Source organism: Chrysemys picta, unplaced genomic scaffold (genome assembly GCF_011386835.1).
Source record: "Chrysemys picta bellii isolate R12L10 unplaced genomic scaffold, ASM1138683v2 scaf155, whole genome shotgun sequence".
Lineage (NCBI taxonomy): Eukaryota > Metazoa > Chordata > Testudines > Emydidae > Chrysemys > Chrysemys picta.
Window position 1 is genome coordinate 63,874 of NW_027052862.1, and position 13,442 is coordinate 77,315.

The following is a 13,442-nucleotide window of genomic DNA, read 5'->3' on the forward strand; positions in this document are numbered from 1 at the left end:
TCTGGCAAGTCAAATGAAAAGTATAATAAGGCCAAAAAAGAACGTGAAGAGCAACTAGCTAAGGCACAACAACTAACAGCAAAGTACTGGTTAAGTACATGGGATGCAGGAAGTCTGCCAAACAGTCAGCAAAGCCACTAGGCGATCGAGGCGCTAAAGGAGCACTCCAGGAAGACCAGGCCATTGCGGAGAAACTTCTGTCTTCAGTGCAGAGGATGCGGAGGAAATCCATACGCACCAGCCCGGCTTTTTAGGTGACAGACGCTAGAATCAAAGAATTATAGACCCATCGGGTTAGAAGGGACTGCAAGGTTCAGGGAGGGCGTTTGGGTGCAGGAGGGGGTTTGGGGTGCGGGCTTTGGGACGGAGTTGGGGTGCGGGCTCTGGACTGGGACAGGGGGTTGGGGTGCAGAAGGGGGTGCAGGCTCTGGGCTGGAGCATGGGGTTGGGGTGCAGGAGGGGGTTTGGGGGCTGGGTGTGAGAGGGGGTTTGGGTGCTGGGTGCAGGCTCTGGGCTGGGACAGGGGGTTGGGGTGCAGGAGGGGGTACGGGAGGGGGTTTGGGGGCACAGGAGGGGGTTTGGGGGCTGGGTGTGAGAGGGGGTTTAGGGGCTGGGTGCAGGCTCTGGGCTGGGACAGAGGGTTGGAGTGCAGGAGGGAGTTTGGGTGCTGGGTGCAGGCTCTGGGCTGGGGCAGGGGGTTAGGGTTGGGGTGCAGAAGGGGTGCAGGCTCTGGGATGGAGTTTGGGTGCTGGGTGCAGGCTCTGGGCTGCGGCAGGGGGTTGGGGTGCAGAAGGGTGTGCAGGCTATAGGATGGAGTTTGGGTGCTGGGTGCAGGCTCTGGACTGGGACCGGGGGTTGGGGTGCAGGAGGGGGTGTGGGAGGGGGTTTGGGGGCTGGGTGTGAGAGGGGGATTTGGGTGCTGGGTGCAGGCTCTGGGCTGGGACAGAGGGTTGAGGTGCTGGAGGGCGTATGGGAGGGGGTTTGGGTGCTGAGTGCAGGCTCTGGGCTGGGACAGAGGGTTGGGGCGCAGGAGGGAGTTTGGGTGCTGGGTGCAGGGGGTTGGGGTGCAGGAGCGGATACGGGAGGGGTGTTGGGGGATGGGTGTGAGAGGGGGTTTGGGTGCTGGGTGCAGGCTCTGGGCTGGGACAGAGGGTTGAGGTGCTGGAGGGCGTATGGGAGGGGGTTTGGGTGCTGAGTGCAGGCTCTGGGCTGGGACCGGGAGTTGGGGTGCAGGAGGGGGTGTGGGAGGGGGTTTGGGGGCCGGGTGTGAGAGGGAGATTTGGGTGCTGGGTGCAGGCTCTGGGCTGGGACCGGGAGTTGGGGTGTAGGAGGGGGTTTGGGGGCTGGGTGTGAGAGGGGGATTTGGGTGCTGAGTGCAGGCTCTGGGCTGGGGCAGGGGGGCAGAAGGGGGTGCAGGCTCTAGGATGGAGTTTGGGGGCTGGGTGCAGGCTCTGGGCTGGGACAGAGGGTTGGGGTGCAGGAGGGGGCATGGGAGGGGGTTTGGGTGCTGGGTGCAGGCTCTGGGCTGGGACAGGGCGTTGGGGTGCGGGAGGGGGTGCAGGGTGTGGGGCTGGGCCAGGGATGAGGAGTTTGGGGTGCAGCAGGCAGGCTGCCCTGGGGCTGGGGTGGGGGGCCAGAGGGGAAGATCCCCCCAGGGACAAGACACTCACCCAAGCGCCGCAGCAGCTCCCCAGATGTCCTAGCTCTTCTCTTGCCCTTACATCCTTCACTTCTCTGGCCATTGGTTTGCTGCATCTCTGAGTCCTCTCTCTATATGCCCTGGCCCAGCAGCTAGTTACCCAGGCTACCCTCCCATTGCCATCCGTGGGGGTATCCTGGGCTGTCAGGGCTGCAGGTTTTGGCCCATGGTCAGTGCAGGCGCTACGGCTGCTGCACACCTACGTGGTGACTCCTGCAGCCCATCGCCAAACTGCGGGGCCATATTCTGCAGGGTGGCCTCCCTGGCTGAGATTCTGGGAGCAGAGACACCCTGGATTCGAGAAGGAAAATGACCCCACCAGAACACACTGGAAATGGCTCCCAGAGACGTCCCAGTGACACCCGACTGTGCAGCCCAGGGGTTCTCTGGCAGAAATTCTCCTGCTTCTTCATTGTCACCGCGGGCAGTGGGAATGGAGAGGGGGTGTCTGCAGGCAGAGCCTTCCATGGCTTTCTGAATGGGAGCCTGACAGAGCTTGTGCCCGTGGTGAAGGGCCCAGATTCAATCCCCACCCGTGCCCATGGGGTCTCTGTGGCCACGGGTTCCCTTACCCATCACTGTAGGCTGTGCAGGAGGTGGAGGAGAACCTGGCCATGGAGGAGGCAGCGTCTCTGGGTCTGAGCAGCACCGGAGCTGGGGGAGCCAGACGGGAGCTTCTGGTACGGGAGGTTTCACATGCGGTCCATGGAGCTGGAGAGGACAGAGCTGGGCCCAGAGTCCTGGGGCAGCTCCTCAGTTAGTTCCTGTAAGACCCAAAGGAGAAGGTCAGATTCAGGCCCCACTGACCCCTGGGCACTTCCCAGAGAGGCTGCCCAGACACAGCCAGCAGGATCCTCTGGCAACACAGCTGGGCCCTGTCCTCCCGATTCCTTCCTTCCCTTCCAACTTGGCCCTTGCTCAGCCTCTCGCAGCTGCCCCTTACCTTTCCACCCCCAGCCTCAGCTTACCCTCCAGTCCCACGATTCCCCACCTGCCCCCAGCGCTTACGCTCAGAATTTCCTCTTGGCGGTGCCCAGACCTCAGCCCCAGGAATCCCTGCTCTCTGCTGTCCCCTCCAGTGCCCTGCCCAGGGGAGCCCCCTCCTTGTCCGAGATCTCCTGCCCTCCCACCAGGTCCCCACAGCCGTCTCTCACTCATCTCTCACTCTTACCGCTGTCTTCTCCACCAGGGCCGCTTTGGAGCAGGGTCTTTCTAGGCTGTCCAGCCACCCTTCTGTGCGGTGAAGCACATCGGAGCGGGGGGTGGAGGGAGGCGATGCTTCATCGAGTTTCATAGAGCTTAAGGCCAGAAGGCACCATTGGATCATCTCATCTGACCTCCTGAATGTTCCAGGCCATTAAATTTCACCCACCTACAATCTGAGTCTCTCACTGTAGGTCATTTTCTCCAGCTCTCAGATCATTTGTGTGACTCTTTTCTGCACCCTCTTCAATTTAACACCCTCCTTTTAAAACATAGACACCAGAACTGGCTGTCACTATTCCATTATCTCTCTCACTAATGCTATAGAGAGAGGTAAGATTCCCCCCCTGCTCCTACTCATTACTGCCCTATTTACACATCTGGGCAAGGGGGACCTGGCCATGGAGGTGGAAGAGGACTTGGCCTTGCCCTCCTCCTCCTCCTCCTCCTCCTCCAAGTCATCCTCTTCTGCTTTCTTGTCCATGACCACGTGCTCCATTCCTATGGCCAGGTCCTCCCCCTCCTCTTCTTCTTCCCCCTGCATCAGCACATCCTCCTCCTCCTCCATTCCTGGGTCCTCCTAGTCTATAGCCAGGTCCTCCCCCTCCTCTTCTGCCTCTTCTTCTTCCCCCTGCATGGCCACATCCTCCTCCTCCTCCTCTGTGCCAAGTCCTCTTCCTCCTGCTCCTTCTCCGTGGCCAAGTCCTAATCTTCTTCCACTTCCTTTTCCTCCATAGCCAGTACCTCCTCTTCCTTCTCTTCTTTCTCCTGCATGGCCACATCCTCGTCGTCCTCCATTACTGGGTCCTCTTCCTTCTCCTCCTCCTGGTCCAGGTCCTCCTTGTCCTCCTCTGTGGCCTGGGCCTTCTCCTCTTCCTCCATAGGCAGGTGCTCCTCTTCCTCCTCCATGGCCAGATCCTTCTCTTCTTCCTTTTGCTCCATGATCAGATGTTCCTCCACCAAGGCCACGTCCTTCTCTTCCTCTTCCTTTACCTTCTTCTTCCTCCTCCTTCTCTGTGGTCAAGTCCTCTTCCTCGTCTATGGAGAGCTCCTCCTCCTCCTCTTCTGCTGACAAATTCTCCTCCTCCTCTGTAGACAGGTTCTCCTCCGCAGACTTAATAAGCCCAGTTCCCTCAGCCTCTCCTCATAAATCATGTGCTCTGGCCCCCTGATTATTTTCATTGCCCTCCACTGGGCTCTCTCCAATGTGTCCACATCCTTTCTGTAGTGGGGGGGGGGGGGCAAAACTGGATGCAGTACTCCAGATGTGGCCTCACCAACGTCGAATAGAGGGGAATGATCACGTCCCTCGAACTGCTGGCAATGCTCCTACTAATGCAGCCCAATATGCCATTAGCCTTCTTGGCAACAAGGGCACACTGCTAACGCGTATCCAGCTTCTCATCCACTGTAACCCCAGGTCCTTTTCTGCAGAACTGCCGCTTAGCCAGTCGGCACCCAGCCTGTAGCGGTGCTGGGATTCTTCCGTCCGAAGTGAAGGACTCTCTTGGCACCTGCAGACTCCACCCCAAGGGGCCCCTCCTAGCGCCTGAGTCACAAGGGCTGCTGTGCCCTGGGGAAGTGTTTAGTGCCCAATAACAGACGAGGATCACCATCCAGGCACAAGGGGTACAAATCTATCACAATCCCCCCAGGAACAACACAACAAGTGAGGGAGCTTATTGGGCAGAGGGAAGAAAGGCCTGGGGCTAAGGAAAGAACAGGAGCAACTAGACTAATAACCCATCAACAATAACAGCATTTACAAGGGGCCCGACCCCCCCACAACCAGCTTCCTCCCAGCCCCTGTGCAGCAGAATGGGAGTTGAGTATCAATTCTCTAGGGGCTGATGCCGCCCTGTACTCCTTGGCCAGCTTGAAATTCACAAGGAAAACAAGCACACGTGGGGATCCTTACCAGGTCTTCAGTCTCAGTGTCAGTGGGCACCTCCCAGGCTGTGCTGCGTCTCCCTCTGCTCCACTCCAGCAACAGCCAACAACCGAATGTAAACCGAGCCCTTTGTCTCTGAGCGCTGGCTTCTGATTGGCTCTGGTGGTCGCTCCCCGCGTGTTCCGTCCCCGCCCGGCATTCCGGGCATTCCGGGAAGCGGGATCCTGAGTTCCGCAGCCATTGCAGTGGTGGATTAACGCATAGGGGGCCCATGCCCAGGGGCCTCGGGCAACTTGGGGGGCCCATGCCCAGGGGCCTCGGGCAACTTGGGGGGCCCATGCCCAGGGGCCTCGGGCAACTTTGGGGGCCCTGGGAAAATCTCATGATGCTCGGGCCGGATGATTTTGCTGCTGATTTTCCCCACAGAAATGTTTGTAATCAAAATCACTATATATATGAGGTTTCTACTGGAAGTTAACTTGACTGCGTTCGATTATACAAAATGGGAATGTAATCAGGGTACAGTATTATACAAAAATAATTAGAGCAGTGCAAGGGATATTAGGCAAAAAAGAATTTGCGTGTGTAAATATTGGTGTGTAATTATGTAAGGTTTTAAGGACCTAAACCACACTCATGGTTTGTAAAATCCTGTTTGTAGGTTTGAGATAAATTAGGTTTGTTTTGTTCTGTTTTGAAATAAAAAAATAATGGCACTAAAACTCCATTTCAATCTCACATCCAAAGTTCCCTGCTGCAGCTCTGCAGGCTGGAGCCTGCACCTCCCGTGACAGGCAGGGGCTGGTGCAGAGCATGGCAGGGCAGGGCGACGACATCTCCCATAACAGCTGGGCCCTTTCACAGCAAGGGCAGCACCTCCCCACAGTAGCACGGACCCCACCTACTCCTCTTGCTTTCTCCTGACAACAGCATCACCCTTCCTGGCACCAACTCATGGCAACTTCTGCTTCCGGACTCACACCGGAAATGGGAAGTCTGGGCCAGGCCTTGCAGTGGCTGACAGGACATGGAGGCCGGAGAGACAACCACTCCCATGGTGCCATGGCCCTCACAGTGGCTGATGGGAGATGGAGGCAGGAGACACCACATCTCCCATGGTGTCACGGGGCCCGGCGTGGCTGAGGGGAGATAGAGCCCTGCTGAGACGCTACATCAATATCTTCATCAACGATGTAGATAGGGTGACCAGACAGCAAATGTGTAAAATCGGGACGGGGGTGGGGGGTAATAGGAGCCTATATAAGAAAAAGACCCAAAAATCGGGACTGTCCCTATAAAATCGGGACATCTGGTCACCCTAGATGTAGATCATGGCATAGAGAGTGCACTTATAAAGCTCGCGGACGATACCAAGCTGGGAGGGGTTGCAAGTGCTTTGGAGGATAAGATTAAACTTCAAAATGATCTGGACAAACTGGAGAAATGGTCTGAAGTAAACAGGATGGAATTCAATAAGGACAAATGCAAAGTGCTCCATTTAGGAAGGAGCAATCAATCAGTTGCACACATACAGAATGGGAATTGACTGCCTAGGAAGGAGTACTGCAGAAAGGGATCTGGGGGGGTCATAGTGGATCACAAGCTAAATATGAGTTAACAGTGTAACGCTGTTGCAAAAAAAGCGAACATCAGTCTGGGATGTACTAGCAGGAGTATTGTAAGCAAGACACGAGAAGTAATTCTTCCGCTCTACTCCGTGCTGATTACGTGTCAACTGGAGCATTGTATCCAGTTCTGGGCTCCACATTGCAGGAAAGATGTGGACAAATTGGCGAAAGTCCAGAGAAGAGCAACAAAAATGATTAAAGGTCTAGAAAACATGAGTTTTGAGGGAAGATTGAAAAAACTGGGTTTGTTTAGTCTGGAGAAGAGAAGACTGAGAGGCGACATAACAACAGTTTTCAAGTACCTAAAAGGTTGTTACAAGGAGGAGGGAGAAGAATTGTTCTTCTTAACCTCTGAGGATAGGACAAGAAGCAAGGGGCTTAAACTGCAGCAAGGGAGGTTTAGGTTGGACATTAGGAAAAACTTCCTAATTGTCAGGATGGTTAAGCTCTGGAATAAATTGCCTAAGGAGATTGTGGAATCTCCATCCTTGGGGAGGTTGAAGAGCGGATTGGACAAACACCTGTCAGGGCTGGTCTAGATAATACTTCGTCCTGCCTTGAGTGCAGGGGACTGGACTAGAGACCTCTCGAGGTCCCTTCCAGTTCTACGATTCTATCTCCCAGCATGCATTGCTTCACTCTTCTCTCCCCTCCCACCCCGCTTCTCCTTGCAGGGGCAGCCTCAACCGCATGACTGAGTTTGTGGCCCCAGGTTTCCCCTCCCCTCCTCGGAGCAGGCCCCCCAGGCTCCATAGGGTTTGCAGGTGGGGAGCCCCCCCAGGGTTGGGGTCGGGCTCAGGGTCCAGGGGAGGTTTGGCAGGTGAAGGGACCTGGGGGTGTTGCCTGGGGGGGTTGGAGAGCAGCAGCGAAGGGGAAGTTGGACACTTGCAGAATGGAAGACAGGGAGACAAGGCTAGTGAGGTGATATCTGTTACTGGACCAGCTTTGGAGCCACACAGGGTCTTCTTCACGTCGGGGAAAGGTGCTCAGCGCGTCTGTCATAACTATAAAGGGAAGGGTATCAGCTGTCCTGTGTACAGTACTATAAAACCCCTCCTGGCCAGAGACTCCAAAATCCTTTTCCCTGTAAAGGGTTAAGAAGGTCAGGTAACCTGGCTGGCATCTGAACCAAAGAACCAATAAGGGGACAAGATACTTTCAAATCTTGGTGGGGGGAAGGCTTTTGTTTGTGCTCTTTGTTTGGGTTGTTGTTCGCTCTTGGGACTGAGAGGGACCAGACATCAATCCAGGTTCTCCACATCTTTCTAAACAAGTCTCTCCTATTTCAAACTTGTAAGTAAATAGCCAGGCAAGGCGTGTTAGTTTTCCTTTGTTTTCTCAACTTGTAAATGTACCTTTTACTAGAGTGTTTATCTTTGTTTGCTATACTTTGAACCTGAGGCTAGAGGGAGGTCCTCTGAGCTCTTTAAGTCTGATTACCCTGTAAAGTTATTTTCCATACTAATTTTACAGAAATAATTTTACCTTTTTCTTTAATTAAAAGCCTTCTTTTTAAGAACCTGATTGATTTTTCCTTGTTTTTAAATCCAAGGGGGTTGGATCTGTATTCACCAGAAGTTGGTGAAAGAAGGAGGGGAGATGGTTAATTTCTCCTTGTTTTAAGATCCCAGGGGGGTTGAATCTGTATTCACCAGGGGTTGGTGAAAGGAAGGAGGAGGGATGGTTAATTTCTCCTTGTTTTAAGATCCCAGGGGGGTTGAATCTGTATTCACCAGGGGTTGGTGAAAGGAAGGAGGGGGGATGGTTAATTTCTCCTTGTTTTAAGATCTCAGGGGGGTTGAAACTGTATTCACCAGGAGTTGGTGGGAGAAGGAGGGGGAGTGGTTCATTTCTCCCTGCTTTAAGATCCAAGGGGTTTGGATCTGTATTTACCAGGGAATTGGTGAAGAGTTTCTCAAGGCTTCCCAGGGAAGGGAATCCATTTGGGAATGGTGGCAGTGGACCAGATCTAAGCTGGTAGTTAAGCTTAGAAGTCTTCATGCAGGCCCCCACATTTGTACCCTAAAGTTCAAAGTGGGGAAGCAGCCTTAACAGCATCACACGTACATACAAGGTGGAGCGCTCAGCCCCGAGTCCCAGCTATTCCCTACTTCCTGGAACAGAGGGGGCCTGTCCCCACTGGCCTATAAACAGCCCCACTGTGTAACCCAGAGGTGGCTGCATCTTAGCACCAAGACACCAGGGGTCACTGCTCTAGTGGAGATGGTACACACAGGCCACTGCCCCACGTGGCTACCAGAGGTCACAGACTGGGCACTGGTTGGGGGGATACACGCAGGGCACTGCTGCACCTGGCCACCAGGGGTCACTGCTGCAATGGTGGTGGTAGGGGAATGAAACAGGCCACTGCCTGAAGTGGCCACTACCACAATGGTGTGTGTGTGTGGGGGGGGGAGATACCAAGAGGGCACTGCCACACCAGGAGGTCACTGCTCCAATCACTAGAGATACACATCGGGTAGTGCCCCAACTGGCCAACAGGGGGCACTGTGTCAGACAGAGAGAGAGAGGGAGAGGGGTGTGTGTGTGGAGAGAAGAGGAAATCAAAGGCCACTGCCTCACTTAGCCCCCAGGGGTCACTACCCAAATAGAACACACACACACACATGGCACTGCCCCAGCTGGCCAGCAGGGGTCACTGCCCCAGTTGGGGGATACACAGAGGGCACTGCCCCACGGGCATGCAGGGATCAGTGCCTGCCATACCTGGCACAGAGGGTGAGGGGGAGCTACACACACGGCACTGCCCCACGTGGCCAACAGGGCACATCCCTAGTGGGGAGTGACGCACACCAGGAGCAGGGCTCACGGCCACAATGGCGTTGGAAGATACGCAGGCACTGCCTGACACCCAGGCCCCTGCCCCCTTGGGGGAAGTGAAGAACATACCTAGGGCACCGACTCCTCTGGCTACCAGTGGCCACTGCCCCAGTGCAGGGGCTGGGGTGTGTAAATACACACAGGGGACAGCCCCGCCTGGGCAACACGCTTCACTGAGATGAGTGTGGGATACGCAGAGGGCACTGCCCCAATGGCTGATATACATACAGGGCCCTGCCTCACCCAGCCACCAACCGTCACAGGCGCAATGGTAGTGGTGGGGTCACATAGGCAACTGCCATCAGTGGCCACCAGGGGTCACTGCTCCAACAAGAAGGCACTGACAGGGCACTCCCGTGCCTGGCCAGCAGGGATCACTATCACAGTGTTGGGGGAGAGATACACATATGGCACTATCCCATCTGGGCAGCAGGGGGCACTGCACCCTGACACCTACCCACACATATCCCCGGTGAGCAGGGGGGTGCCTGGGTCTTATTCTGCACTTTCAGAAATGAGGCAAAGGCTAATTTTACTAAAATTTCTGCTGAAGAAAGCTCTAAGTTACAACCCTACCTTGCCGAGCACCTGCCCAAAGCCAGAGCAGTGTCCCTGCTGCCAGCAGAGACCCCAGAACACACAGCCCCAAAGGGGAAGAAGCTTTTAGGCCAAGCAGTGACAGACTCTGGGGAGGGGCTATGGGGAAGCAGAGAAAGAGCAACTAACCACAGTGGGGAACGGACTCCGCTAGGACATCAAACCAACTCCAGCCAGGCTGGATACCAGCAATTCGGGGCTGGAGCAGCTCCAGCCAGGCTGGGCGGGGGCAGGTGACCTCGGTCTCTGTGCTGAGCAGGCTGCTTTGGCTGATAGGAGGGACAAGGAACCCCCGGCCAGGGTCTTGCTGCCCAAGGGGGGGGGGGAGTGAGATCTGTGGCAATCTCTGGAGTAGCTGGTTCAGCAGCCGTGAGCCCCACGCTTGTCCCTGCCCGAGCTCTCCAGGAGCACATTACGCCCAGCTGTACGCACTGGATGTAGGCACCAGTGTAACGCTACAGAGCCACTCTCTGTTGAGTGCTGCCTGCGAGAGACAGGGGCGGAGTCAGATGGGGGCAGGAGATGACAGGGCCAGCCCCCACTGTATGCCACACACACCCCCCATCCATCTGCCTGCCTCACACACTCATCGATCTCCACATCATCCTGCTGTCCCTCCGATTGTCCATGCACTGCCCAGCACAAGGAGGTGTGGACAGGGCCCGATTAACCTTTTGTAGGGCCGGCGCCAAACACATTTGTGGGCTCCCATGGGGGAATGGGGCATGGCACGAGGGGGGTTGATCCCCAGAGTGAGGGGCTGGCCAGGGGCAAGGCGCGGGGGGAGAGGGGAGGTACAGCCACGGTCCACGCAACCCCGCCAGAGGCCACTGGCCCACCCAGCCCTGCTCTGCCAGCGTGCTCTGCCATACTGCCCCCCGCCCATTACCCCCACCCCCTTATTCCTGAGGAAATTCAGCACCAAAACATTCAAAATTCTGTGCACTATTTTAAAATTCTGCAAATTTTATTTGTCAATAAATAAACGTGGAAGCTGCAGCCTGGCAGGGGGAGCCCAGGCCACTGGCTGCATGCAGGTGGGAGATCACCCTGCAGCCTCCCCACTCCCTTCCCAGGACAGGGACTCGACAGTGAGGCTGCACCGGACCCTGACACAGTGTAAGGGATGGGCCTGCCCCAGAAATACCTTTGGGCACTGCCCCTCTGCGCCAGGTGCACCAGGTGTGGGAGGCAGGCTCAGCCCAGCAGGATGCAAGTGTGGAGGGGCTCAGTGTGGGGGGATCCAGGTGGGGCTAACAGGGTTCTGGGTGGAGCAGTCGGGGTGCAGGTGGCTCAGTGGGGGATCTGGATGCACAGGGGCTCGTTGGGGGATGGAGCAGTGGGACTCTGTAGAGGGGTCCAGGTGAAGGTGCTTGGGGTTCAGCAGGGGGTGTCTAGGTGTGGGGAGCTCAGCGGGAGGGTGGGTGCAGGGGAGGTGGGGCTCATTGGGGTGGGGGTCCAAGTGCAGCTGGCTGGGGCTTTGTGGGGTGGGTGTCGGGGGGCTCGTCGGGGTGGTACAGATGCAGGGGAAGTGGGGCTAGTCAGGGGGAGGGTTCGATGGGGCTGCTTAACTGGCGAGCCTCAGCTGCTGCCAAGGGGATGCTGCATGCCGGACTCCCGGTTTTCCCCTGTCTCCGCATCCCCCATTCCCTTCTCTTTCCCATCCCATGCCCCTTCCCCACTGCCCATCTCCTCCACATCCCACCCCCTTCCTTCCCTACTGCTTATTTCCCACACCCCACCCCAGCACATGCACATGCACTCCCTGCTGTACAGAGAACAGGATGGCCCCTCCCAGCACACAGACGGGGAGCACCACCGGCACTAGGACCCAAAAGGCTGTATCCACCTGCAAAGTCAGCAGAACTGAACAGCCCCCTCTTTCCGCCGGGCAGTTCTGTGGGGACTCCCCAGACCCAGCTCCTACAGCCAATCCAGCAGCAATCCCTCATGGACCCAACCTACTGCTAGGGAGCAAACACCACTGCTGGCCAGAGAGATGAACAGCCCCCACAAATGACATCATCATCTCCCTTGAATCCACAGCTAGTCAGGAAACCCTTTTTCTTGTTTTTTTTTTAAAACAAACCCACACCCAGCTAACGGGAAGTCCCTGCCTGGAGCCAAGGGGGCTGTGACCAGAGCCCTCACCAAACCAGACACTGGTCTCACAGACAGTGACAGCTGCTCCGCTCCCAGCTGGACAAGTCTTGCCTGACATCAACAACGCTTGCGCTCTCGCTCGCTTTCCATCTCACCACCGAGACGGAGTCTGTCCCCCACCCCCACCACACACTTCTTTTCCCTTGGTGCCAAACACAACACAAGAAGGAAAAACAAAAGTTATCATCGCAATCTGCCGTGATGGCCAGACTCTCCTTCTCGCATCTCCCACACCCCAGGGCTCTACCCTGAACCCCCTTCCCATGATGTTGTCAGAGCTACAATTAGAAAGCACCCCACTGCACCTGCACCCAACAGAGTCACTCTGCACAGGAGAGTCTTGTCCCTTCCACAGTCCACTAGTCTTAACCCCACAGAGCCCCAGGCCCAGCTAGGATGCACCTTATTGTTCTTTAGTACTGGGGCTCTTGTCCTCTCCTTCCTCTCCCTCTTGGACTCCATCTGTGAGAGAGGACTGGGAAGTGTTACAGACACAGAGACCCTCCCCCAGCTCTCTCTGTGCCCTGGGCTCACACCTGTTGTCTCCCAAGTCCTTGGCGCTGTCCAGCATGTCTCCCTCCACAGAAGTCACCTGGTGTCATCTTAGACTCCATCTTCATATTGCTCTTCTCCTTCCCAGAGCTTCTGCTCTGCTCCTCAGACCTGTCTTTCCTCAGCTCTGCAGGCAGAGGGGAAGGGGCATCATGGGAACACACTCTCCCCATTCCAGACACCACATGGCATCCACAGGGCTACCAAGCCATGTCACCTTGTGCCAAAAGCCACACCCCACCCCAAGGGAGCAAAATGCCTTTGTGAGCCCAGCACACACACACACACACTAAGCCCAGCCAAATTGGGAGCATGCCCCCGCTTCCCGGGCCTCATGGATGGAGAAGTTTGGTGGGCAGTGGGGGCCTCAAGGGACTGGCTCAGCGTGTGAATGAGGACTGGGATATATGTGGGGGGCGGGACTGTGGGTTTTGAGGTATCCAGGAGGACCCAAGGTAAGGGACTAGGAGGATTAGAGGTAGAGGAGAGTAGGGTTACCAGTGCACTGTGGGACTGGGGGATTTAGAGAGCCCAGAGAGGAAAGGTGGGGCAGGTTGGAGGGCCCCACAGGGTCTGAAAAGGGAATCCAGCAGGTTGGGGGGTAGCAGAGAGTGAGATGAGGGACTCGCACACTGGGGATGGAGAAGGCAATGGGGTGACAGGGACGTGGGGCCCAGTACTGGAGAAATGGGCTGGAGTCGATTGGGGCGAGGTGGAGGAGGACGCTGAGAGAGGCAGCACCTTGGCAGGGGAAAGGGAAAGGCCACGGAGAGAGGACAGGGTGGGGGAGGGGGAGCGCTGGGGATGACGGAGGGCTGGGGGGTGAACTAGGGGGAGTTTGGGGAGCAGGACTGAGGCTGGGGGTCCA

At 56.4% G+C, this 13,442-nt stretch overlaps 1 protein-coding gene across 2 annotated transcripts; it reads right to left on the reverse strand.

The window, feature by feature from the left end:
• Window positions 1-12,991, reverse strand: LOC135978175 (histone H3.v1-like). 2 transcript variants are annotated; one of them, XR_010595596.1, is made up of 4 exons: window positions 12,559-12,991; window positions 4,821-7,425; window positions 2,272-2,463; window positions 1-264 (listed from the first exon to the last, which is right to left on the reverse strand). XR_010595596.1 is itself a non-coding variant. In XM_065579210.1 (2 exons), exon 1 carries the CDS (start codon window positions 3,842-3,844, stop codon window positions 3,608-3,610), a length of 237 nt encoding a protein of 78 aa, XP_065435282.1. In that variant the 5' UTR covers window positions 3,845-4,712; the 3' UTR covers window positions 1-264; window positions 2,272-3,607. The 2 variants fall into 2 exon arrangements, 1 of the variants encoding a protein (XP_065435282.1); XM_065579210.1 differs by lacking the exons at window positions 4,821-7,425; window positions 12,559-12,991 and having other exon boundaries at window positions 2,272-4,712.
• Between the last annotated feature and the right edge of the window lie 451 nt (window positions 12,992-13,442).

Excerpts from the sequence above, each read along its gene's own strand:
- LOC135978175 (XM_065579210.1), bottom strand. The coding sequence starts at position 3,844 with ATGGAGCAAAAGGAAGAAGAGAAGGATCTGGCCATGGAGGAGGAAGAG.